The sequence below is a fragment of the Arvicanthis niloticus genome, chromosome 1 (genome assembly GCF_011762505.2).
Source record: "Arvicanthis niloticus isolate mArvNil1 chromosome 1, mArvNil1.pat.X, whole genome shotgun sequence".
In the NCBI taxonomy this organism is placed as follows: domain Eukaryota; kingdom Metazoa; phylum Chordata; class Mammalia; order Rodentia; family Muridae; genus Arvicanthis; species Arvicanthis niloticus.
In genome coordinates, this window is record NC_047658.1 from 153,652,153 (window position 1) to 153,677,984 (window position 25,832).

General features: G+C 51.1%; 2 protein-coding genes across 9 annotated transcripts in view; one reads left to right on the top strand and one right to left on the bottom strand.

Annotated features, from left to right (window-relative positions):
- Neurl1 (neuralized E3 ubiquitin protein ligase 1) overlaps positions 1-7,414 on the top strand; it is a 78,367-nt gene extending 70,953 nt beyond the window's left edge. For both annotated transcript variants that reach the window (XM_034508426.2, XM_034508435.2), the window contains exons 4-6: positions 3-692; positions 4,443-4,589; positions 5,417-7,414. In XM_034508426.2, coding sequence (XP_034364317.1) covers positions 3-692; positions 4,443-4,589; positions 5,417-5,655 — 1,076 coding nt within the window. In that variant the 3' untranslated portion in view covers positions 5,656-7,414. The remainder of the gene's footprint in view (positions 1-2; positions 693-4,442; positions 4,590-5,416) is intronic.
- A 780-nt stretch (positions 7,415-8,194) lies between these two features.
- Positions 8,195-25,832, bottom strand: part of Sh3pxd2a (SH3 and PX domains 2A) — a 206,329-nt gene continuing 188,691 nt past the window's right edge. For all 7 annotated transcript variants that reach the window (XM_076923957.1, XM_034520854.2, XM_076923949.1 and 4 more), the window contains 4 exons: positions 21,480-21,814; positions 20,315-20,364; positions 17,905-18,024; positions 8,195-17,038 (listed from right to left, as the gene is read on the bottom strand). In XM_076923957.1, the coding sequence (XP_076780072.1) occupies positions 15,089-17,038; positions 17,905-18,024; positions 20,315-20,364; positions 21,480-21,814 (2,455 nt within the window). In that variant the 3' untranslated portion in view covers positions 8,195-15,088. The remainder of the gene's footprint in view (positions 17,039-17,904; positions 18,025-20,314; positions 20,365-21,479; positions 21,815-25,832) is intronic.

Here is a 25,832-nt window from a genome sequence, read left to right on the forward strand (position 1 = left end):
AGACAGCGAGCTGGTGCTGCCCGACTGCCTACGGCCGCGCTCCTTCACCGCGCTGCGGCGGCCGTCGCTGCGGTGCGAGGCGGACGAGGCGCGCCTGTCGGTGAGCCTGTGCGACCTCAACGTGCCGGGAACCGACGGCGACGACGGAGCCCCGCCCGCCGGCTGCCCGATCCCGCAGAACTCGCTCAACTCCCAGCACAGCCGCGCGCTGCCCGCGCAGCTCGACGGCGACCTGCGCTTCCACGCGCTGCGCGCCGGCGCGCACGTCCGCATCCTGGACGAGCAGACGGTGGCGCGCCTGGAGCACGGGCGCGACGAGCGCGCGCTCGTCTTCACCAGCCGGCCAGTGCACGTGGCCGAGACCATCTTCATCAAGGTCACGCGCTCCGGCGCTGCGCGAGCGGGCGCGCTGTCCTTCGGGGTCACCACGTGTGACCCTGGCACGCTGCGGCCCGCCGACCTGCCCTTCAGCCCCGAGGCCCTGGTGGACCGCAAGGAGTTCTGGGCGGTGTGTCGCGTGCCCGGGCCTCTGCACAGCGGCGACATCCTGGGCCTGGTGGTCAACGCAGACGGAGAGCTGCACCTGAGTCACAACGGCGCGGCAGCCGGCATGCAGCTGTGCGTGGACGCCTCGCAGCCTCTCTGGATGCTCTTCAGCCTGCACGGCGCCATCACGCAGGTCCGCATCCTCGGTAAGTGCCGGGTGCCATCCCCCAGTTCATGATGCTCTTTCTAGGCTTAGGTGAGTTCTGGGCGGGGCAGAAGCATTTGGTCCACGGATGGCTGGGGAAGAGAGCGATGAACTCAGAAGAACACAGAAGACACACAAATTGGCCAGAGCCTTACACCCCAGAGGTTTTGTTAAAAGGGGGTGAGCCGTGAACTTTCTGAGACTTAGTTTCCTCAGGGATGTGGCTTTTTAAATGAAAATCAGGTGTGCTGGTTGTAGTGGTGTATATCTGTAATCACAGCATTTTGGAAGCAGAGGCAGGAGCATCTCTGCAAGTTCGAGGCTAACTTGGTCTGCATATTGATTTTCAAGTCCGCCAGAGCTTCATAGCAAGCTCTGTTTCAGAAACAGAAAAACAAACAAACACCCCAAACACCGTATTAGTGTCGTCTTGGGCAATTACTTGCATCAGAGTAGGGGACTACCTGAGCAGGTGGCCTTTGGGAATGAGATTGCAGTGGTTCAGACCTTTTCAGGAAGAGGCAGTTTGAAAGGATTAGAGGATATGGGCTTTGCATTAAGCCACATCCGTGGCTTGTTCTATAGGATAGGTATCCCTTACTGTGACCAAGCACCTGAGTAGAAGGCAACCAAAGGGAAGGTGGGGTTTGATTGGCAAACCTAGCAAGGGGGCGGGGATTGCAGGAGTGTGAGGATTGGTCACATTGGTTTATGCCATGTCCGAGATGTGTATCTGTACACGCTCCATTCTCAGTTTGCCTTTTGTCACCCTCTGCATGGGAAGCCAGCCCTCGCCATGATGCCAGACATAGCCAGGGTGGGTTTACCTTGCTGGGCATCTCTCACTGGTCTAAGTGTAAAGTGCAGATCTTTGAATCCTGCTTCCAGAGATCCTAATTCTGTAGCTGTAGGATAGATTCGGACCTCTGATTTTGTCGTTGTTTGCTTTCTTTCTTTCTTTCTTTCTTTCTTTCTTTCTTTCTTTCTTTCTTTCTGACAATATCTATCTATCTATCTATCTATCTATCTATCTATCTATCTATCTATCTATCTATCTATCTATCTATCTATCTGAGACAAGATCTCTCTACATAGCCCTGGCTGCCCCAGAACTCATTCTGTAGACCAGGCTGGCCTTGAATTTACAGAGATCCAATTCTGCCTCCAGAGTGTTGGGATTAAAGGTATCAGACCACCATGTCCAGCTGATTTATATTGTTATTTAAAGTAAGTCTCCTTAGCCAAGGTTGGAGAGCTTTGGGCCTCTCAGCTCCGTGGCTCAGCCCAGGAGGCTTCAGGAGAGGTCGGGTAGTCCCGTGCTTGTGCTTGTTAGTGGCATGGTTGAGACTGGGCGGGTGGGACTTGTGAAATGAGATGAAGATCAGTGCAGACTTCCAGCTCTGGAGAGACCAGATGAAGAGACAGCAAGAAGCAGATAGAACAGTTTTGGAAAGAACTGAAGGAGAGGAAATCAGGTTAGATGAACGGATGCTAAGAGTCAGTCTAGGGTAAGAATTCTGGGTGGGATAAAAATGAAACTAGATTGGGAGGCACACACGTACACACATGTACACATAAACACATGAGAACACATACGTGCACACACATGTGCACACATTCATACATGCATGGACACACATGCATGCACATGTGCACACACTCACACACACAAACACACCTGCACACACATGTGCACACACTCGTACACATATGGACACACATGCATGCACATGTGCACACACACACAAACACACGTGTGCACACACACATGCATATACACATGGGCACATACTCGCATGCACATGTGCATGTGTGTGCACGTGCACACACACACATGTGCACGCACATCTGAGCTGAAGCTAGAGAGACTGGCTGCCCTCACTGTGTTTCAGAGGCGAGGCACACTCCTGCAACAGCACCACCTAATAATAGCTTTGCCAGTAAGGTTTCTGCCATCTAAGGGTGTTTACGAGACCGGACCAAGAAAGAATTAAAACAAAACAAAACCCAAGACTTTTTCTGTCCCAAGTGCTAAGTGGGTCAAGGTGGATGTCAAGAACCACCCAGAACCCAGTGTCTATTAATAGCTAAGTAGCTTTAAAGATAGGATCTCACAGCCAGGCATCTTACATCTTACAGGCATCTTATCAAGAGATAGTAAGATCCTATCTCTCGTCCCGGGCTGTTTGGAGAATTGGGCATGTCTGTCAGCCAGCAAAATGGTTTTGGGGAATCCTGACTGACCCTCAGGGGAAAACTAGTCAGGACCAGCATATGAAGGTTCATTGTTCCCTTTACAGTAAAGGCCTGGCATTGTGAAAGTTCGCTGCGAGCTGATGAATAAGGGTTGTTTCCTTTATCTATGTGTACAAATCTATAGCTCTTTGAATTTACTGGTAGAAACTACTTTCACTAAAGACAACCATGTCAGGCTTGCTTTATAGACCATGTTCTGAAAGTGCTAGCCAACGCAGTAGAGAAAGAAAAGTAACTTGGTATGCATTTCTGAAAAGACAGTAACTGACTTAAAATATTAATGTAGTAAGAGAAACTCTATGAGCTGAGCACGCAATCCAAGCTATTTGAGGAGGCTGAGGGAGGAGGACCAGAAAAATTTAAGGTTTGCCTAAGCTGCAGAGCAAGTTCAAAGCCAGCCTAGGCCACTTAGTAAGATCCTATCTCTCGTCTCTTACCCCCTTGGTTTTTTTAAGACAAGGTTTCTCTGTTATAGCCCTGGCTGTCCTGGAACTCACTCTGTAGATCAGGCTGGCTCATACTCATAGATCTGCCTACCTCTGCCTCCTGAGTCCTGGTATAAAAGGCACACACCACCACTGCCTGGCTGTGAGATCCTATCTTTAAAAAGTTAAATAAGGTATTGGGACATTGGTCAGTGATTGGTTGCTTCCCTAACACAAGGCAAACCCGAGTCTATTCTCTAGTGTGGAGGGGGAGAGAGGAGAGATCCACCCTAGGGACATTCGTTGATCATTCTTAGAAATGACAACACTGTGACATGAGTTCCAACTAACAGTGCACCCGCTTGTGTGTGGAACATTCTTTTAGGGCCCATGGGAAAGTCACAGGGAAGTGACTTGTTCTCAGCGAGCTCATGGTTCTGCTAGAGAAACAGAGCTGGGTTCTCAGGCCAAGAAGAGGAAGTACTTCAGGCTATGTGGCTGGGCATGTGGGGATCAGGGGAGCCCTAATTCCCCAGAGACTATGTTTGAGGACAGCCTCAAGAGCAGTCAGCTCTTTGAGGGCAAAGGCTCTGTCCCCAGTCTCATACATGTACTATGAATCTCCAGGAAGGACGGTGGGAGGAAGATGGAAGAAGGAGGGGGAGAGAGAAGGCAAGGTTGCAGGACCAGAATGTATGGACCAGGGCTCCTGTGTAGAGAAGGTGGGTGGTTCCAAGGCACTGAGGTAGAGAAGGCAGGACTCTGACAGACTGAGGTAGGAGGCATGGACATGGGGGGCGGGGGGATTGAGGGGGAGACTCCATTCTCTGAAGGCAAAGGTACCTAGAAGGTGGTAGAAGTTGGTTTGGAAATTGAGAGTGATATAGAACATGATGCTACCTCCAGACCTATAGGTGGGCACAGAGCATGGGTAGGGGTCGAACCAGCTTGTGGGGTCCTGCCCCAGCCTGTGACTGTCCGCTTTGCAGATGTGGGAGCTCTCTATGGGGGACAGAGACTGAAGCTTTCTCCTTTAGGCTAATGGCAGTGTGGCCCATCCCCTTTCTCAGGCTCCACCATCATGGCTGAACGGGGTGGCCCGTCTCTCCCCTGCTCACCTGCTTCCACTCCAACCTCGCCCAGTGCCCTGGGCAGCCGCCTCTCTGACTCCCTGCTTAGCACCTGCGGTTCTGGGCCCCTGGGTGGCTCTGCTGGTGGTGAGTACCAAGGCCCTGTGGGTGGGTCAGTGCTTCTCTCTGCGTCCTATAGAGAGAGACAGTGCAGGCTTCATTAGGGATGGGACCAGAGAGGCCGGGGGCTGGAGGCACTCACCAGGGTACTTTTACTTCTTTTTTTTTTACTTTCTAAAAAAGTATTTGTAATTATTTTTAAATTTTGAATGTGTGTGTGTATGTGTGTGTGTGTGTGTGTGTGTGTACATGAATGTGCATGCATGAAAGTGTGCATTACCTATTGAGGTCAGAGGATATGGATCCCCCAGTTAGAGGCTTAACTAGTGAGGGTGCAGGGAACTGAACTCAGGTCCTCTGGAAGAGCAGCAAGCCTCTTAGCAGTTGACAGAGCTTTCTAGATGTGTAATTGTGGCTTTTTTTCTTTTCTTTTTAAAGATTATTTTAAAGTGTGTGTGTGTGTGTGTGTGTGTGTGTGTGTGTGTGTGTGTGTGTTAGTAGTGAGGTTTGTGGAGCCCAGAAGAGATTATCTGATCTCCCAGGGAACTCTTAAAGTGCACATAGGGGATGCTAAGTATGTGCAGGAGGACCGCGTGCCTTGAACGACTTAGGAAGTCCTTTTTCCTCTTTCCTCCTTTCCTCTTACTGCCGCTCTGGCCCTGGTCTGGGGCTGTGTGGCCAGAGCCAGGCTGCTGGAGTTCAGTTCCTTTGCTGGCAGGAAGGTGGGTTGTCAGTGTGGACAGTTGGCTTTCCATAGTGGAGGAAGACATGAGCCCAGGAGCCCTTTTCTCCTGTGAGAAGGCCCCGTGCTGGGCTGGGTCACATCTTCTTTTGATTGGTGCTTTTGCTCTCAGGGACAGCCCCCAACTCACCGGTGAGCCTGCCTGAGTCCCCGGTGACCCTGGGTGTGGGCCAGTGGAGCGATGAATGCACCATTTGCTATGAACACGCGGTGGATACCGTCATCTACACGTGTGGCCACATGTGCCTGTGCTACGCCTGTGGCCTGCGCCTCAAGAAGGCCCTGCACGCCTGCTGCCCCATCTGCCGTCGCCCCATCAAGGATATCATCAAGACCTACCGCAGCTCCTAGCCCACTGCAGAGCCCCACCTGCACGCCCACTTCTGCAGACTGCAGCCCAGCACCGGCTGAGGGCAAAGCCAACAGGGTCCCTTCCTTCTACAGTTTGCAAACTCCTCCTCCTTTCCATTAAACATGGGAAACCAAGGTCCCTGAAGGTTTGGGCTGAGAGGGTCTTAGGCAGGGAGGTGGGGACACAAGCAGTTCATAATGAGTGGAGGGGAGAGAAGAAGGGTACCCCACAATCTGTCTCCTCTTTACCCAGGTTTCTGAGGGGCTGAAGTAGAGTCTCAGCTTGTTGCCATCCCTCCCTATCTAGGCAGATCTCTAGGTTGTGCAGCCCGCGTGACATCTTGGAGAGAGTCAGCAAACATGTAGCTTCTCCTGGGCAGCTGGGGAGGAGGCCAGTGGACTCCTTACACCCTGGGCAGCTGCAAACTGCATGCCTCGTCTCTTTCTCCTTACCCAGAGTGGGTAAACAGACAGGCTGCAGATTCCGGTCCTAGGTCCTTGACCTTGTGTGAACCTGCCATGTTCAGGACCTCCTGTTTGCCATGACTTTCGCCAATCATCTCACTGGTGCCGTTTCCCAGGGTGCCCTTCAGTATAGGCTGATGTAGGCCTTTCTGTTGTCAGGGTCTCAGAAGAACAGGGCCACAGCCACACTTAAGACCTGTCCTCCCTCATCTCAGTGCCAGCCCCGGCCTGGGCTGATCTTGCCATCGTGTGCCCAGGAGGGACAGGAGCCCTCAGTGGGGTGGGGGTTTCCTGACCTGTGGACAGACCTTTTCCTTATTTTAATTTATTTATTTATTTGGTTTATGGGTTTTGCTTATGAGTTATGTTCCAACCCGGGGTCTCCTAAAATGCTGCTGTTGGGGGCTTGATGGGTGAAGAGAAGCAAGGAATAGCCCACTCAGAATCTACCCCCAACATAAGGTTCCTGGCCAGTCCTGCTAACCCTGAGGTAGAATTCCAGGCTGGAGGCCTCCCAGGAGGTGGAGGCGCCCTTCCTCCCTGGGTGGGAGCACTGTTAGTGTGGCTGGTCCCAGGGTATCCACCTCTACAAAGCCATCAGAAGTTCTGGAAGGTTGGGGGGGAGGGGAGGTGGTTAACACGTGGGGCGGGGACCAGAATGGAGACCCATGTCAGAAGAGGGAGGATAGATCCTGAAAGCCAGGCTCTGGTCCTGCTAAGGGGGTGTCCATTACTTAAGGACCATGGCCCCTATAGTCCTAAATGCCTGTTCTAGGTTACTGTGGAGTCTTAGCCTAGGCTTTCCAGGCCTTTCAGTCCTTGGCTCTCATATGGCTGTTTTTATCCCCTCAGAGGTGGCTTCTGCCTTGAAAGATCTGGGTCTCTGTCCTGGCCACTGGCCACTCATGTGGCTCTGACCACAGGTCACCCCTACCCTCAAACTCCAGGTTCCCCTGGGTAAAAGTTTGGGGGTGGAACACTTTCCCTGTAGTTCCTGGGAGTTCTTCTCAGGTGTCTCTTCAGAGGAATGTACTGGGGAGGTGTTGAGAATGTATGCCAGGGTGGGCCTTTGCCTGCACCCTCAGTCTCTAGTCACTGGCCCTGGCAGAATCCTTCAGGCTGGAGCTGGTAAGTTGCCCCATCTAGCTGGGGCTCATCCTAGCAATGGCGAGAGGTCCTAGTACAGAGCTGTGTGGCTGGAGGTGGGAAAAGAAGCCATTGTCCATTCAGAGGTAGGACTGCCTCCCCTGTGAACTGGGTCACTGTGTTTGTGAATAAAGGTGATTTCGTACCAGCCTGAGGGCTGTGCTGTTCGTCTGGAGGTTGGGAGGGGAACCAGTGTTTGAACACACCTGAGAGGTTAAGAGCTTTCTTGAACAGCCCCAGTCTCTCTCTCCTGTAACCGTAGACCCCCAAACCCCAAAGGGCCTGTAACAGAGAAGCCGCCTTAGAGTCAGCCTTTGGAGCACGGCATGGGGTTCACACAGTGGGGACCATAATACCAAGCAAGGCTTTTAAGCTGAGAAGCTGCTGCTGCCCTTCTGGTGGACTCAGGACTTTGAGTTGGGGGAGGGAAGAACAGGGTTGGGTAGGGTGCCAAGCAAGGGAAGTTACACTCCTGCTATGCTGTTTCCTTTCAGGCCAGAGATCCTGTGAGGTGAGTATCGCCACCTAGAGACTACTAGGGGAATGACAGGTCAACCCTGTGGCTGGGGTGGGAAAGAGGTAGGTGGAGTGGGCCTAAGGTTAGAACTGCACATTTGGCCAGGCCTCAGAGATATGTGGGATACCTACCTACACCCTTTCCTGGGAGGAGGCTTTGACCACCTAGTCTTAGCCTGTCTTTGAACTAACTTCAGGTCCTTGTTTTCCTGCTTACTGGAGACTAACACAACTAGCTAAGGCTCAAGGGTCCAGCTGCCTACAAATGGGAAGCTCCTGTGTGAACCGACCCCTCCTTGTCCATCCCATCCCGGGGTCAGTTCTCAAGTCGGTCAGTTTGGGCGAGTGAAGCTTTTGCTAGTCAACTGAATGGGTCCTCTGGTGCCAGAGAGAATCACGTGATTCTGTTCCGTTAAAAAGGCCAAAAACTTTATTTAGTTTTTAGGGAAATACAATATGCCTGTAAACATAAACAAAATATGAAACAAAACAATCCAAATTTTAAAGTCTAGAAGCATGCCAAGACAGGTCATTTCTACAGACCAAAGAGTCCCACCAAAGCGATAAAGGACTCCCAGAAAGGGGCAGGTCAGGCAGGCTGGGTCCCTCCCCCGGTGACACTTCGTGTTTGTGATGATAAAAAAAAAAAATCCACAATATTATGAGAAACATGGAGATAGTTTAGCACCACCGAGGATCCTGGAGATACGTTAGCACTTGCATGGACCCTTACTGCACCCAATGTCCTTGTCTCCGTTCCTCTTCTGAGGTGGGGAGGGGAGAGCTAGGGAAGGGCTCCTGCTGACCACAGTAAGCTGGCTGGGGATGAGTGGACACTAGGAAGCCCCTGTGATTTAGGAGTCCCAGTGACACCCACCTGCTTGTTCTTACCACACAGCAGCAGTGGTCACTCACATTCGCCTTAGAAGTTACCTTCCAGGCCTCTCAGAAACTGAGGGACACCCATATCCTCTGTTGCGGGAGACAAGTTGTATGGCAACCGTGTACCCTCTGAAGTAAACTCAGAAGCACTGTGCCTCAGTGGAAGCGCGTGCAGGAGGTTGGTGGGCTCACCTGGTTGGACTGGCAGCAGGAAGCCGACTCAGCAATTAGAACCATAGGTTCCATTGGAGCCTGGGGAATAAATGTCCAAATGAGGTCACCCGCCTCCTGAATAGGCCTGGGCTTTTGGGTTCTAGTGTGGGGGTGTCAGGTCCCTACTGTGTGGCCTATTATGGTCAGTGGTCTCTAATTTGTATGATTTGACAGGCTAGCTCTGCATTGGACAAAATGCACTGGGCAAAAACTGCTGGGAATCTGGGATGGGAATGGCCCGAGACCTGAAGATTGGCATATGACTTGCAGCACCTCTTCCTTAAGACAGTGATCCTGGAAGCCCGGGTTGGGCCTAGTGAGTGAGTTTTCTCTGGCTGGACTCTTGGCTGGTGATAACAAAAATCCCTGCAAACCTCTTGCTTTCAATCACTCAGAATGGACTCCTTCCTGCTCCAAACACTCCATGGCTCCAAAACTCTGCCTCTCAGCCTCCTTATACCTGTCTAAAAGACATCTCTGGAAGCTTTCTGCCAGGTGCAAGGACAGTAAGCCCCAGTAATTCCAAACATGCACATTCATCTTGCCAACATGCCTCCCGCGAGCTTTCCAACATGCCAGATACATCCGTTTGCTCTAATTCAATTCTCTCACACTTCCAAAGACACAGCCAATTGTCCAGAATGAGACTTGGAATAAGGCAGGGACCTTCAGCACCGGGGGACCCCACTCTAAGGCAGCAGAGTCCTAGGATTGCAATAGGGGAGGTGTGCTGACTGTCAAGGTCACTTAAGATTTAGAAAGGGAAGGGGATGGGGGGGTGTCACATGCCAATCCCTTGCAGCCAGGTTGGGATCAAGGCTTTGGAAAGATCTTTCCATTCAACCTACAAGCACAAATGTGCCTACTTTGTGGCCTGGGGACAAACATGCACAGAACAAAGTGACCAGCAGTGACCTGTCCTATCTATCATGCCTTCTCAGCATCGAGTGTAGAAACACTCACAGGCAGTGATCTAAGGCTTGCTGTGGAGGTGGGAGGCACCTCTGTGTAGACAGCTACAGGTCCTACAGTCTCACCATGAGCACCTCATCAACCTGCTAGCCTGCCTCTCCTTCAGAAACAAAGCAAGACCCAGCAGCTCTTGGATCCCCCGGGGGTTCTTACACCAAGGCTAGGATGCAGATGAATGCCCTAACTTAACCACCCAGCACTCCCAGACTCAACAGTATCTCTTCCAGGTCTTCATCTTGGTGCCCGGGACAATGGCCTGGGCTGCTTCTGTTAGCTCTGTTAATACCAGTGTGAAGTTTCCAACTAAATAATAAAATAATTACAAAAAAAAAAAAAAAAAAATTAAGACACATTGCACTCTCCAGCCAGAATCGTGTGAATGACACACATGCTGCCAGAAGCTGTAAGTCCCTTGGGACCTGCCCAATGCCAAGGACTAGTTCAATGGAGACTGCACGCCCAGTACTTATGTTCTCTAACCCCATGCTATTTAATTCAAGTGGGAAATTACCACCAGTCAGTCTGTCTGTCTGTCTGTCTCTCTCCTCTCTTTCTCTCTCTCTCTAACACACTCTCATTGACTTCTCAGGCTCGTGGAAATTACCAACACACACACACACACACACACACACACACACACACACACACACACACACACACTCTTTCTCAGCCCTCAAAAAAGTGAGGGAATCTTAATTGCTTAGTGATGTGGACTGTCGTCTTTCCAGAGAGCTGCATGGATATTCTAATGGTTGGCTATGCAGCCATATCTATTCCAAGGGAGAGATCCCAAAAGGGGCCCGGTCCTTCTCCCTATCTGTATAGAAATTCACACAAGGTGGGTCAGAGCAGCAGGCCTACAGTACTGTATAAATGGGACCAACCAGCAAGGCCAAGCCCTGGAACTTCCTCCTCGCCCCTAAGAAGCTATCTTTTCCTGCCATTTTCCTTGCTGCACGAGAAAGGGGGCTAGCTAGTGTGCACCTGCCTAGGGAGTTCCTGTTATCAGAGGCGGGCTCATGCCTTTTGCCCAAGTCACTGAGATGAACGGGTGGCTGGGACTCAGCCCCAGGCCCACTGCAGGCCTATAGGAATTGGCTCTCACTGGGTGAGTGGGGCTTAAAGCACCCACCCCCCCAGATGAGTTTGCTTATGGCCAGGATTCCTGCCCACAAGCTGAACTGAGGTTTTACAGTTTTAGAAAGACTCAAGCACACATCCAAAGCCTCATAGCCTACACACATCAGGAGGCTGGGGTGAGGGGGCTGCGGGTCTCTCTGAGCAGTTGGCTGTAAAACAGGAGGATGGGAATGGATGTCCTCATTCTGCTCTGGGGACCGGGCCCAGGAGGTCAAGAGAGCACCATGCTGCTTCCATCTGGGTGGACAACACCGATGGGCTGTCCTCTGGTGGCCACCCCTTTCTCCATGACCCCTCTCATTTTCTGCAGACAGACTCAACAGGGTCTCTCTCTCTCTCTCTCTCTCTCTCTCTCTCTCTCTCTCTCTCTCTCTCTCTCTCTCTCTCTCTCTCTCTCTCTCTCTCTCTCTCTCTCTCTCTCTCCACTGTCCCAAACCCCTCTTGGTAATATTGGTAATATTGCACTTTTCCTGTCTCAGATGTTTTTGTTTTCCGTTGAGAATGCAAAGTCTTTGGAAGGGACAGGGGACGTGAGTAGCCTGAAAGAAATTATATATTAGTCAAACCCAGGAAAAGTCGGGTTGATTTCACCTGGTCCCCCCTTCCTAAAAACAGAACACTACAACTTAAATAACTCTACATCTACTCTGCAAGTACTATTCATATGAAAATAACGTTTGACGGAAATTCCCTTGTCTTTTTTCCTTAGATGACAGATGCCATAACATGCCTTGCTGAGGAAGCGAAGGGTATACATGCCAGGAAAATACTCTCTAACATCTCAAAGTGCCTACGAGGGGTCTATATAATGCCTTCGTCCATTAGGAGTGAGAAAGAGAAACCCTTGGGGCCTGCTGGGGGTGAGGGGATGAGGCCTTTGCAGACAGAATCCCAGTTGTGAAGGGAGCCCTGGGGGACAAACAGGAATCTTCTGCTGATGAATATTCCACTACCGGCTTCCTCCTGTCCTTGACTGAGAGCACAGAGGAGCCAGGCAGGGTAGCCAGGCCTGCTACTGACACACAAGGATAGGATAAGGTTTGAAGACTTTTCCCTCCACCCCTGTGATACAAGAAAGGGGTCTTTAAACTGAAAGAAAAACAAAGCACCAGACGATGCATCTTCGGGCATTATATAAACCTCAATAATGACCTCAGAAGGGCTCATTACGATTAAAGTTGCAGTATACAGCAATACAATGTCATTTCACATTTTCAATCATAACTAATGGAAAACTAGGTTTGGACATTTCTGAGATTCCACTTCTTTTTTTTTTTTTTTTTCCTTTTAGTCCGATCTGGTTTTCCTCCAGATGGGTCAGAGCCTCAGGCCCTCCCCTCTGCTGCTGCCACAGTCTGTCCAATATCACAAAGCAGCTCGTTAGCTCTAGGGAAAGGCCTTCTTGCCTGGGCAGGGCTAGGATCCAGAGACACAAGGCCTGGCATCCCTTGGCCATGACTGGGAAGGCCTGGCATGCACCCTTCTTGTTTCAAGTATTCTTTGGGCTTGCAGGGTTTGTGCTGTGCCCTGATGGGTTGGTGGTGAGGGACCTTGGCTATTACTATTTGTTGCCCAAGTCTACGTCCTGACACTAGGTGGCAACATTCCCCACTCTTCCCAGATGCCTGAGCAACTCCCAGCCATCCCTGGGGCTGGATGTTACAATGTAAACACAATGACCACACTATAAACTAGAGGGGCAGGGGAGGAACACAGTATTAACGCAGTACAGGAACCTGCCATTAGTTGGGCAATTTGGGGAAAGTCATTTCCTGACCTTGGGCTAAAGTAACACGAAAGGACAGGATGGAGTGACCTCTAAGCCCCCCCCCCCCCCCCCCCCGTCCCACTTTTAAGGATCTATGATTTCAGGGCACGGGGGACTGTGAGAGCGTCTTTGGGATGTGGCAAGGACAGAGGATATGGGAAAGGCTGGCTCTGGGGATCCCGGTGGTCCAGTCCAACTGAGATGCTCTGTGCCTGGCAGGCGCACTAGTCATGGAGCTGGCTCAATGCAGACATCTGAGGAGTGAGGCTACGGGCCCTCCCCCTGGCAGACAGCTACGTGGAAGGTCCTCTCACCTGATGGCCGCTCTACTTTAAATTTTATTTTAAATAGTCATAAATTATTTTCTTCTCTTTTAATAAATATGTGCTGTTTTAAAATGAGACGAGAATATACTGCATCTTTAAGTAATGCACTCTGCTCTCCAGGTTTCTCTCCACTCCGCCTTAAAGTGCATTAATGAAGAAATAATGAACCACTTCCTTATCATTATTGTTCAAATAAGTACAAATAATATCATGAAGACACTACACCACTATCATTAGTACTGCAATCTAGCAGATTAACACCCCGCTCTATTTAATACTGTCCAGCAGAAGAAAATAAACTAATTTCAATTTTAAACAAACTCATGAACACAGAAAAGGAAATAGAACAATGTCACCCACCACAGGCTTTTGACAGAGGAGGCTAGCGGTTTGCATCCGCCTGTGGGAAGAACATGGGCTTGAGGATCCAGGAGGTTAGGATTGGGAGCTGAAGGCAAACCTGCCTGGGAGGAGGGGGGAGGGGCGCTCTTCCTCCCATCAGTTGGAACCAGCAGCCCTTGGTCAGGGGAGATGCTGGCAGCTCAGCCACAAGCTGTGAGGCAGGATCTGTCCCAAATCAAAGGCACGTGTGGCATCCACTCCCGGCATGAGGGGAGTCCTTAAAGGACGCTGCTGGGCTCTGTCCGGAGGGTCCCCTCTGAAATGTCAACTGTTGACTCAAAACCCAAAGCAGACAGAAGGCTGCAGCAAACTCTTTTGCTTCTCTGTCCCCCCCGGGGCGCTGCCCCTCAGGAAGACAGGGTTGGTTTCTGACTTCAAAGTCCTCCATCTTCTTGGGTACCTTGCCAGCAGGCTAAGGGGCACAGTGGGCAGTGTCTGCTCCAGGCTGACTCAGCCAGGGTCCCTTCTGCCCAGGTTGGAAAAAGTGGGCAGAAGCAGGCAGATTAGCCACCCAGCAGGCTGGCTTCTAACAATGTCCTCTTTCCCTCTTGGGCAGCAACCTGAACACTTTGTTTCACAGAGCCAGGGACTTGACTTTACCCAGTCCCAGATTCCCTGTTGAGGTGTCATGTTCGGGCACTGTGTACACAGTGGAAACCTAAACAAACAACCTGGTGTATGGAAAGGCAAAAAACGTTAAACCAAAATCCAAATAAAACATCCCTCCATGGAATTCAATGGAAACCCCACCCACCACTACCCCCTCTCTATGTGAGGCTGAGCCCCTCGGGCCCCCAAACAACTTCTAAAATAAACCCCAAACCAAACGCCTGATATATAACCTCCAACCAATAACCATTTCCCAAACATGCAAAAGGAACTGCCTACCCGGAAATCCTCAAACAATCTCTAGATTAGGAGGAGCCTGGTATCCTTCAGGTCAACTCCCAGACTGTCCTCCATGTGCCCTGAGGAAGGCGGGCTCTCCTTGCCAGGCCAAGTTAGCACAGCAAGAGGAGACAGTCCTTGTTGGCACCTGGGAACTCTTTTAACTACCAAACATAGGCTGTGGCCTGGCCCCAGAAAAGGGCTGAGCTCTTTGGAGACACTGCCAAGCACCAGAGCGGGTGGTTTTCCAGGACACCCACCAGCGGTCGGTGGTGGACTAGAAACCAACACAATCTCCAACACATCAGTAGGGCAATGTAAGGATGACTTCCAGAGGCAAGAAGCCAGCCACTTAAGTGGCTGAGCAGGGCAGGACCTGGGACACCTCATGACATCTTTTCCAGATCTGCAGCAAGGCACGATTAGGCTTTCCCACATGGCCTGTGCTAAATGGCGTACAGTCCATCAGCATGCAGTGTGCATGCAGGGGCCCCCGGCCCAGGACATTCCTGCTGTTCCCTTTCTCCTACTAAAGTGTGCACGCCCATCACACCCTCCCTTCCAGCTGGAGGGTGTACTGGGGGTCACATGCTCTTCAGGGTTCAATGTTGTCATCCCCCTCCCCCCTCCCATTTTTGTCCCTTCCCCGTGTCTATCATGCTACCATTAATCCAGTGGCAGCCAAAGCAGCACAGTCTGGAAGGACCCCGTGCTGTTAGTTCTTCTTCTCAAGGTAGTTGGAGGGTACCCAGCCCTTGAAGGGCTTCACCTCATCCAGGATCTGGCAGTACCACCAGCCATTGGGGTTCCTCTCTAGCACCTCCATGGACACCCCCTCCTGGAAGCCAGCTGTCTCTTCATCCCCCTCATAGTCCGCAATAGAGACGTACACATCCTTGAGGTTATTGTGGATAAACTGAGACTTCTCTATGGGCTTAGGACGCACGGGGGAGACAGGGATGCCATTGCGTTGGGTAGGCAGCAGGGGTGATTCTGAGCCCTGGCTGGCAGCCCGCTCTGCCAGGCGGCCCTTGGCCTCCACGGCTGCTGACCGTGCAGTGCTGAAGGAAGAGTTCCTGCGGACACCTCTAAGGCCATCGGTGGCCGTTAGCGACTCATTCCTCCGAAGGGCACAGGACAGGTTGTTGTCCTTGGGTGGCGGAGACACAAACACAGACTGGGGCCTGACTGCCACTTGCCGGACACCGTTCCTCATCTTCACTGCTACAGTGCCCGAGGTCTTGCCGAAGCCCCCGGGGGGCTTAGAGGGGATGGGTGGGGTGGCCCTCTTGCTCTGGTTCACAGTGTTAAGTGCCTGCACACGCTTCTCGACCTTTTCCAGGCTGTCCGACTTGCCCTCGTTCTGGGAGCCCTTTACTGTGTCTGGCTCTTTGCTAGCCATGTCGGGTTGCTGGTTCTCCTCGGGCACCAAATAGTGGGAAGGAGCCCAGCCCTCCAGCTCCCCAAACCTCACGTACCACCACCCGCTTTCCACCTTCTCCAGCACATGCACCTCAGCACCTGCGGGGAAGCTGATCTCAGAGTCCTGGACCTTCTGATAGGCGCTGCATGTCACATAGGTGATGCCTCGCCCTTCCCACTCCTTCTTGGGGACACATGGGGGAGTGGTAGTTGGGAGAGGGATGATATCTGCGGAACCTCTCCTGGACCCCTCAGAAGCTGTCTGGGGGGGCAGCTCTGAGTCCTCACTCCTAGAGCCCTTGAGGCCCCCCCGGAGCTGGCCTGTGGGCCTCAGCTGGCGTCGTAAGGAGCTAATGTCCATCTTCTCTTGGCTTTGAGACTCAGCTCGGTTCAGGACTGGCTTTGGTCGGACAGATGGCTTGGTTCGAGCACAGGAAGCCAGCCCAGCCTTCACATCAGGATCTTTCTTGGTCCCGACCTTAGGGGTGTCACGGATGCCTGCATCTGAGGCAGAACGTGGCTTCAGGTCACCATTGTTCTTGGACAAGGAAGAAGAGGAGGAAGAGGAAGAACAGGTGGTGCTGATCGTGATGGAGGAGGAGAAGGAGGTGTTGGACTGGTTTTTCCCCAGCTCTGCCTGGGCATTCTTCTCTGCCTTGAGCTTTAGGAGTGATGAGGATTTGGGAGAATCTGATTTAGGGGAGTTTTTCATGGCAAGGGACAAAGAGGAACTTCCAGGGGAGTCACTGTCCCCAGAGGAGCCTCTGGCAGACAGGGCATCTTCTGTGTATGGCCTGAAGCCCTCATTCTCATAGATGGTCTCCTCCTCCAGGGCCACATCCTCAGAAGACTCACCCACCTTGAAATGGGCCCGTTGCAGGGAAGAGGCTGGTGAGGCCCTTCGGGGCTGGGCAGGACGCTTGTCACCTGAGCCTCTGTCCTCTGTGGGCTCTTCAGTCAACTCAGGCTCCGAGTCAAAGCCAAAGGCAGGGATGTCATACTCGGGTTCCTCATACTTAAACTTCAGCGGGGAGCCCTGGCCCTCACAGGCACCCACAGGATTCTCCTCGGTCTCCTTAGGCTTGCTGGGAGGTGCGGGGGGCGGCACCTTGGGCCGGGTCAGAGTGCTGGTTCGGCGGCTGAGGTTGGGCTTCTTGCGTTTATCGATGTATGAGGCTGGGGCCCAGCCCTCCTTCTCCCCGATCTGCACGTACCACCAGCCACCTGAGTTCTTGTCAATGACCTGGGGGGCAAAGGGGCAGGCCAGTGAATCGCAGGGGTCTCTGGGTCCCTACGATGTCCCAGCCTATTTTACAGACACAGCAAACTGAGCCCTTCATAAGTGGCCCCAGACCTATGGTGGTCAGTGGATGGCTAGACTCAAACCCTGGTCCTTGTTGTGAGGCTCCCATTCTCCCGGTTTCCTGGCTCCCTAAGTTTGTCGCACTCAGTAGAGTGGGTTTCCTCTATAGACCTCCATGACACCCCCCCCCCAAGTCTACCACATTGTCCCTAGCTCCTAATGAAAACCAACCTCGGAAGGGTCCATATGTATAAAGAACCAGTGTTCTATTTTTCCTGTCTTCCACCCATGCCGACTAGCCCTTGAAGGGGTTTCTCAGGTGAGAAAGGGGAAAAGGCAGACAAATCAAACTGAGGTACAGGCCAGAGACCATATCATCCCACAGAACATCCTACCAGTGGCCACAAAAACCTCATTAGGTAAGATTTCTTGGGTCAGTATACAAGACTGATTTCCACATGCATGTGCGTGCGTGCATGTGTGCACATGTATGTGTATGTGTGTGTGCATGTATTATCCCCTCCCAAATGAACCATTCCCAATGACGCAAACTGCTCTGTCACGTGCCCTCATCAGCACTTCATTTAGAGGCTCTTTGTGCTCAGCCCTGTGTATGTTTCAGGGGACACCATTATGGGACAAGCAAGTGAGGGGCAGAAACCCAAGCCCTGGATTGTGGCCCTGACTAGGCAAGTTCTCATGGCCGGGAGGCTCGTTTCTGTTACCCTGCCTGACCCTCAGAAACCTTGCCAAGACGACATATTATAAAATATGAAACACAGGTCCTTGGCCTGAAGGAGGCTCACCTCTGCCTTCTGTCCGCCTCGAAAGCTGATCCCGTCAGAAATGCAGGACTGGAATTCAGCGATGGTGTAGTACTCTACCTCAACAGAAGGGGGCTCTGGCGGCTTTGGTAGCTGGAACCCCTAAAGCAGAAACAAATCAGCAGCTATCACTTAGGCTCCAGGCCTTCCCCCCAGGAGGTGGCACCCAAGGTTCACACAACACTCGTTTGAGCTACAGAGTGCACACCATCAGAGGCCTCAGTAGGTTTCCTCCCAAGGTGGAAAGTTAAAGTCAAAAGAATCCTTCTAACAAAGCGGGGACACCACCATTTCATAAGTCTAAGGGGTGGGTCCTAAACCACGTGGGCAGCTACTACAGAAGACAGTGAGACAGCCAACTGTCCCCAGGACAGTAATGTATAGGGGACAGCCAGTTGGGGAGGAGTCTTTGGGAGGAGGACAGCACGTTGCTACCCTGAACAGAATGCCATTTCAGTAGGCAGGCAGAATATCCCAGGGCTTCTATGTGCCTTTTGATGCTGGCACACAACTCTTCTCCAAGTGCCATTCTAGGACACTTAGAACAACTGACCTAGGATCTGTGAACCGCATTCTGTTTTCTTAAACAGCCATTTGCTGTGCACCTACTGGGTGCTGCTGAGGCAGCCTGTGTTAATCACATGGACAGCCATCCTGGTGGATGTAGTCTGGACTTTGTCAGGTTATGTTTGTTCTTCCCATACTAAGGGATTAACACTGAGCAGCTGGAAAAGCAAGTGGGGGTGGGCAACCCTGCTATGGGAGGAAGATCTAAGACTCAAGTGTTCTGAGCCTCAGTTTCCTCTTCTGGAAAACAGAAGACTGGGCTCCTGAAGATGATAACTGAGATATATAATACATTCTGGTCCAGGGAGGAGGAGTCTGGGAACCATTGAACACAGCCAGCGGTCCAATACCTCAGGAACCCTGTCTCTTCCTTTACCCTTCAAGGCTCAGCTTCCTCTGTCTTCTAGTTGAAGCTGAGCTGTTTGGATCACTCTGAGTAATGGGATAGAAAAAAGATGGCTTTGGGGTAGGTATGTGTGAATCAGTCTTCTTTCCCTGCCCCTGTGCCTGGATGTACAACCACACGTGGAAGCTGGCACAGCTAGCTGCACTTTGTCTCCTCCTGTACCCTGACAGGGTGGGATTCAGCTGAGTCTAACTGGAACCAGCATCCCTGCCTCGGCGAGCTTGCGTTTGTTAAGTGTGGAAGGAATGACTCTGTTCCTGCCAAAGTCAAGTCTGCCTGAAAATAATTAGCTGGGGCTCAAAGAAAGGGGAGAAATGGAGAAGTCATTGTTCACTTACAAAAGAACAGGCAAAAAAGAGAGACAGAGATTTTACTGGGACTAGGTCACAAAATACTCATGGCCAGAGGCCACATCTTCTGATATGTGGAGGGCCCCTACTCCCATGGCCGAGCAAATGCCGCCGGAGTAACATGCAGTAGACATGATTTAGGGATTGTCCCATGTAGAGAACTGGATAACACCACCTAACATCCAGGAGTTCACACAGGAAAGGGAAACCTGGCTTCTGGTCCTAAAAATGAACCACCGCATCCCATCCCATCCTCAGAGCAGACCTAGGAGGTGGCTAGTACTCTTCTTACCTATCGGAGAAGAAAACTGAGCACTTCGCAGGGTAGGAGACTTACAGAGGCTCTTACTTTGTTCCTGCTTCAGAAATGGAATCTATACCAGGCTCCAATATTCCCTTCCAGGGATGCTAGGGATGGTACCTCCAAGGCCTCGTGCATGATAAGCAAGCACTCTACTACTGAAGTTTGTCTTCCAACTGCATCACACTGCCCTCTGCCCCACTCCCCTGTCCTATAACAGGTCTTAAGCTTGTCACCAACATTGGTGTTCCCCAAGTTCCCCAAGCTCCCTGCCTGAGAGGGTAGTTACCAGTCACTCATTCAAGAGCCAGGGACTTCAGCAGTGTCATGAGCCAGGTCTTGCCAGTTACTCCCCTTCCTGGTGGGTAAGCACTAGTCTACCCTTTACCCTCTAGGCTGTGGAGCCTACAACGTTCACTGGGTAATCCTGAGAAAGCTGTAAGGCTTCTGGGCCAATGTAGCCAGCAGCCCCATTTCTAGGCCCTGGCAATGCCCCACTGGACAGTCCTGCTGGCCAGTCTAAATGTTTATGTCTGCCAGTGTAGTGGCTGGGATGGATTTATTTAGCCTTGGAGTGCTGCGCTTTTCTGATTATAAACTGTCTAGCTATGCTCCAGGGAGCCCTGGGATCTGCAGGCTTCTGCCCCTGTCTGCTACAAAGATGGAAACCCCAATAGGGCCCTACAAGCCCCTGGGTCACAGGCCCTGCTTCAAAGGCAGCAGTGAGGGTTCTGGGAGTAATCCCAGAGAAGGAAGAGAGTCACATACCAGGCTGGATTCTCTGCGCGGGGGTGGTCTCGTCCTCAGGTTTGGGGAGCCTGAAAGAAGAACAAGCCACAGTTTTAAGAATCCTAGTGGACACAGTACCTACAGCAGCTTTCCCTGTGGCAAAGGCCACATGGATTTGTCAGATTTTCAGTAGAAACAGGAACCACATCTATTTTTTGCTCACTAGTCCTAAGTCCTCTGAAGGGAGCACAAGGCAAGACAAAAGTCCTCCCCAATAAAGATTTCTCCAAGTACCAGACAGCTAACAATAAAGTTAAGAGCTAAATGTTTAAAAACAAAACAAAACAAAACAAAAAACTGTCCTCACACCCCATAATACCAAAGGTGTTGATAGGCCACAGGTTCATGTAGAGGTGCAGGCACACAGGCTTTAGTAACAGACTGTGTCTGCAGGCGGGGGATGGGCACATGTGTGCTGCAGTGTTGGGAAGCCAGCTCCCTCCTTTTGCCTGCATGTGAGTCCCGGGATCTATTCAGATGAGGCTTGGGTGGCAAACACCTTTGCACATCAGGTGTTCTTGTCAGCCTCTTCCACATCTTACACTCCACAAGGCAAGCCTGCACAGAGGACCACAGACTCGGAGCCCCTGGGTTTGTAAAATCAGCTGTACACCAATCACCCAGATTTATAAAGCTTTTTCTGAAGAGAAAAGATGTCACTTGCTCTTGGGATTTGTCCCTCTGCTAAAGAGCCATCCCTGGTTCTTTCTTAGGGAGAGGGAGGCCAGCAGCCTGCTCCCTCCTACAATAAGACATCTTCAGAGCAGTGGCTTACAGGGACACAGTCACTCCCTGGGCCTCTTCACTCTTTTTTAAAGATTTATTTATTCTTATTTTTATGAATACACTGCAGCTGTCTTCAGACACACCAGAAGAGTGCATCAGATCCCATTACAGATGGTTGTGAGCCACCGTGTGGTTGCTGGGAATTGAACTCAGGACTTCTGGAAGAGCAGTCAATGCTCTTAACCACTGAGCCATCTCTCCAGCCCCGGACCTTTTCACTCTTATGATCAAGGGCATGTTGACAGAACCCAGACTATCACTCAGGGTGAAAAAGTCATGGAGGTCCCAGGTAGTTCCTGGGTTCTGCTCACCCATGCCCGCCCACTCTGTAGGGGAACTGGGCCCTTCGGATGCTTACTGATCTGGGCCCTCTGAGGGGCAATCCTGGCCACAGCTGGGGAGCCCTGGGCCAGCTTGGATGTGGTCCTCTCGGGAATGCCCAAGGCGCTGCCGTTGGAAGCATTGCAGAGGATGGGTAAGCTGATCTCCTTCTTGGTGATGGGGGCCTCCGATCCCTCGCCTTCAGCCGGAGCCTCCTTATCCCCAGACGCCTTCTTGTTGAGCAGGTTACTAATCTCCATGATGTTCCCTATGATCTCCACTGGACCCGCCAGGTTCTTCTTCCGGGTTGGCAGGTCATCCTTGGCCTTCTTCAGATAGGATGCTGGTGCCCAGCCCTCTTTGCCTAGGTATCTGTGAGAGGAAGGAACGCACCATCATTTCTGGTTTCCCCTTTTACTCCCAGGCCTCAGTTTCCATCTGAGTTTGCCTAGCCCAACCTTCTCTCTAATGCTTTACTAGGGGTTTGGCAGTTCTGCTGTTGCTGTGGAAACCAAAGCTGGGGTCAAGGGGGAAGACACTGGAAACTGAACTGCTGCTCTCAGACAAACACAGGACCTTAACAGTAGGGTTCTTGTAAACACTGTTCTACCCAGTTGGTAGACCTCATGATGGCCTAAGGGTAATTCTAGAGAAAAGAAGTTACAAATAGATGACCGGTCCATCGTATGATCAGTCACATCCCTACAGAAACGGAAGTGTGACCAAAGAGGAAAGAGGCATGCACAGGTGACAGTCCTTGATGTGTTATCTTGTCCAACTTTCTTCTGTAAGACACAGGGGATGCAGTTGCTAAAATGGATCCAGAAGGTTAGACACAGAAGGACTTGAGGCCAAAGGAGGTTGTAAGATGGTTAAGCATGGTGGCACATGCCTAAAATCCCAGCAGTCAGAAGCCTGAGGCAGGAGGATTAGAAGTTCTAGATCAGATCTGGAGACCAACTACTTTGGGATTGGATTTGAGGCCTGCGCAATAGGAGTTCATGCTGGTGTTGTGACCTGCTCATAAACCCAGGGGGACCTACTACTGTTGTCTCGCTAAATCAGTGATTCTTAACCTTCTTTAACGCTGTGACCCCTTAATATAGTTCCTCAGGTTGTGGTGACCCCCCACCCATAAAATTGTTTTTGTTGCTACTTCATAACTGAAATTTTGCTACTGTTATGAATTATCTGAAATGTCTGTTTTCTGATGGTCTTAGGTGACCCCTGTGAAAGGGTCATTTGACCCCCAAAGAGTCAAACCCCACAAATTGAGAACCACTGTGCTAAACGGACAAGACTGTGTCCTTCTGAATATTTATTTTTATATACATAAATTGGTGCTACCCTCAACCTCGGCCAGAAAAGCTTCTCTCTGTGGTGGTCACCACTTGGTGCAGAGAGACTGGTTTCAACCATCTTCATGCTAAGAATAATTGACTACTGAATGTTCCACTGTAAATGAGATATCTGTATCACCCCCTTCCACAAAAGGCTCTCAGGGGAACATCATGAAAGGGAGTGGAGAGACTGTAAGAGCCATCGGGCCAGGAGGTATGGCGGGAAACGCCGTTTCCTGAGCGCAACAAGGCTACTGCACCCATGAACTCCCAGTAGCTAGTTACTTGTATAAGATCAGGCCAACAAGATCAATAAACATCACAGCACTAATTGAACCCAGGGGGAGGGAGAGGACAAGAAGGGAGGAAGAGGAAGTGCTAGGGGTGCCTGTGGGGAGTAGAGAGGGAGAGCTTTAGGTTGGCCCCACTAAAGAGTATGTCTCTATCTCAAGAAAGAAGAGAGGTAGGGTTTAAGCCTTGGTACTTCCCGAGCAAGCAGAGAGGCTCACACCTATAATCCCAGCACTCTGGAGGTGGAGCAGGGGATCAGAAGTTCAGGGCCATCCTCAGTTACACTGACTAGTCTGGATACAAGAGACCTTGTGTCAAACAAGGCAACATTAAAAAAAAAAAAAAAGAGTTGGGTGGAGGGAGTGGCCACCGCCTAATGGGAGAGTGTTTGAGCGCTGCTGGACAGATGGCTGACAGGTCAAGTTCACAGGGTGAGTCCACACATGTAACCTTTTAATGTTGTGGCTTTAAAAAGTATTTGATAGGTGAATTGGATGGTTAGGATAAAGGTGTGAGATCTGGCCTCTCATCATACAATAAGAAGGAACAAAACAAACGAGCTAGGCGCCATGGGCTCATGTCTATACTTACCACTTGGGAGGCTGAGGCAGGAGGATTACCTTAAGTCATACCAGCTTAGGTTATACAGGGAGTACCAGGCCAACTGGGACTATATACAACTTTGTTTGTTTTGTTTTGTTTTTTTAAAGTCATGGGCTAGAGAAATGGCTCAGCAGTTAAGAGCACTGACTGCTCTGCCAGAGGTCCTGAGTTCAATTCCCAGCACCCACATGGTGGCTCACAACCATCTGTAATGGGATCTGATGCCCTCTTCTGGTGTGTCTGAAGAGAGTTGACAGTGCACTCATATCCATAAAATAAATAAATCTTTTTTTTTTAAAGTCATATAATAATCTTGAGGGTTGAAAAAGCCTTTTTCTCTCTAGCCCTGGCTGTCATGGAACTTGCTCTATAGAGAAGACTGGACTTGAACTCACAGAGATCTGCCTGCCTTTGCTTTTGCCTCCTGAGTGCTGGAATTATGGCATGTGCCACTATTGCATGTGGAAAAAGCCTGTCTAACTGGGGCTACAAATACAAAAGCATAAACACAGATGAAAGTGCATGACTGGATAAAATTCAGACCATTGTTATGGCAAAACCAAACCAACCCAAAAGCTCATAGACCAAGGCTAAAGGCAATGACAGGGATGACTTAATTTCTGGTGCTTCCTTGACTGTTTAAATTCCCTCTCCTCCCCAACAGGGTACTGAGTCTTCACCCAAATCGGCAGGGAACTTGCTTCCGGGCCCAGCACTGGCTGCCGGTGCTTCCGACTCTAGGACGCAATGTCCCCATCTGCTCCCGGGACACAGCTGGCTCTTTAGAAATGGCCCTCACAGACCAGATGTCTGACAACCCCCTACTGCCCTTCCCGATGTGACCCTGATCTTGGGTGTGTGTTAGGTAGGAGAAAGGCAACACAGAAGTCCAGACAGGAGGAGGCTCCTCATAGCCATGTCACTGGGAGGTACATGCAGGTGTGCCCAGCTTACATGTGTCTTGGAAAGCAGACATTACCGAACTGAGGCTGCCTCCTGGATGTGACGGGTAGAAGCTGACACACAGAATGTCAAGGGTGGAGAGGAACGGTGAGAAAATGTGTCTGACCTTTCTATGGCAGCAGCTAAGGCTCAGAAAGGTAAGGCAGGTATCAGAGGGCCCGAGGGAGAGGGTGCTACACCAGGCCCAGAGCCTGGGGTTCTTGAAGCTCTGAAAAAGACCTTGCTGGTGTCTTGTTATTTGACAGTGGCAGAGGAAATGGGTTGGGACTGAAGGGTGACATATAGCCTGGGGTGTCCCATTTCACAGCCCTCTGTGTTCTATACACTGCATGGATAAAGCTATGTCCCAGGCTTTGTGTTACAGGATACAGTAGCAGAGTGATGCACACGTCAGGGGTGGCTGTGTGTCTGGGCACAACTTCCTCACAGCTGTTTCCCAGCTCTGTAGTATGACTGACTCCAGAGAGACACGCAGGCTGCAGAGGGAATGTGTAGGGGGGAGAGAGGGGGGGGAGAGGGAGGGGGAGGGGGAGGGGGAGGGGAGGGGGAGGGGGAGAGGGAGGAGAGAGAGAGAGAGAGAGAGAGAGAGAGAGAGAGAGAGAGAGAGAGAGACTCTGTCTGTCTAAGGCTGGGGGAGGAAAAGAAAGACAGGAAATGAGGATCAACACACAGCTTGGAATGTTGGGAAATGGCAATGTTTTAAGGAGGTTTCTGGCAGGCTTTTTAAGGTAGAACGGTATCACCAGGGTACTTTTCAATTGAGTCCCCACTGGCTAAAAAGGACCAATCTATAGGGACAGTAGCTGACTAGAAGTAGCCCAGATTGACACTATTTGTTATCTTAAAACAAATGCACAGACAGTCAGACAGACAACCCTAAAATATAAAAGGCAGCTGTTGTGATCACTCCTAGGCAAACACACATAGACCACAAGCCGGCTGGGAGATCTATCTGCAGGCCTTCTCACACCAGGCTTATGGCTGATGGATCTGCAGTTGGTTCCAGCTTCCATTGTTTAGAGAACATAGAAGACTAGGGGTGGCTGTAAGTTCACAGTCCCAGGCCACATGACAGGATAGAAAGGTACATCCAAGGGTGATGGGGACATCAGTTCACACTAAGGCGTCCTCCCTTGCAGCACAGACTGACCTTTAAGACCACCAGACTCTGCTGTGCTCTTAGCCACTGTTGC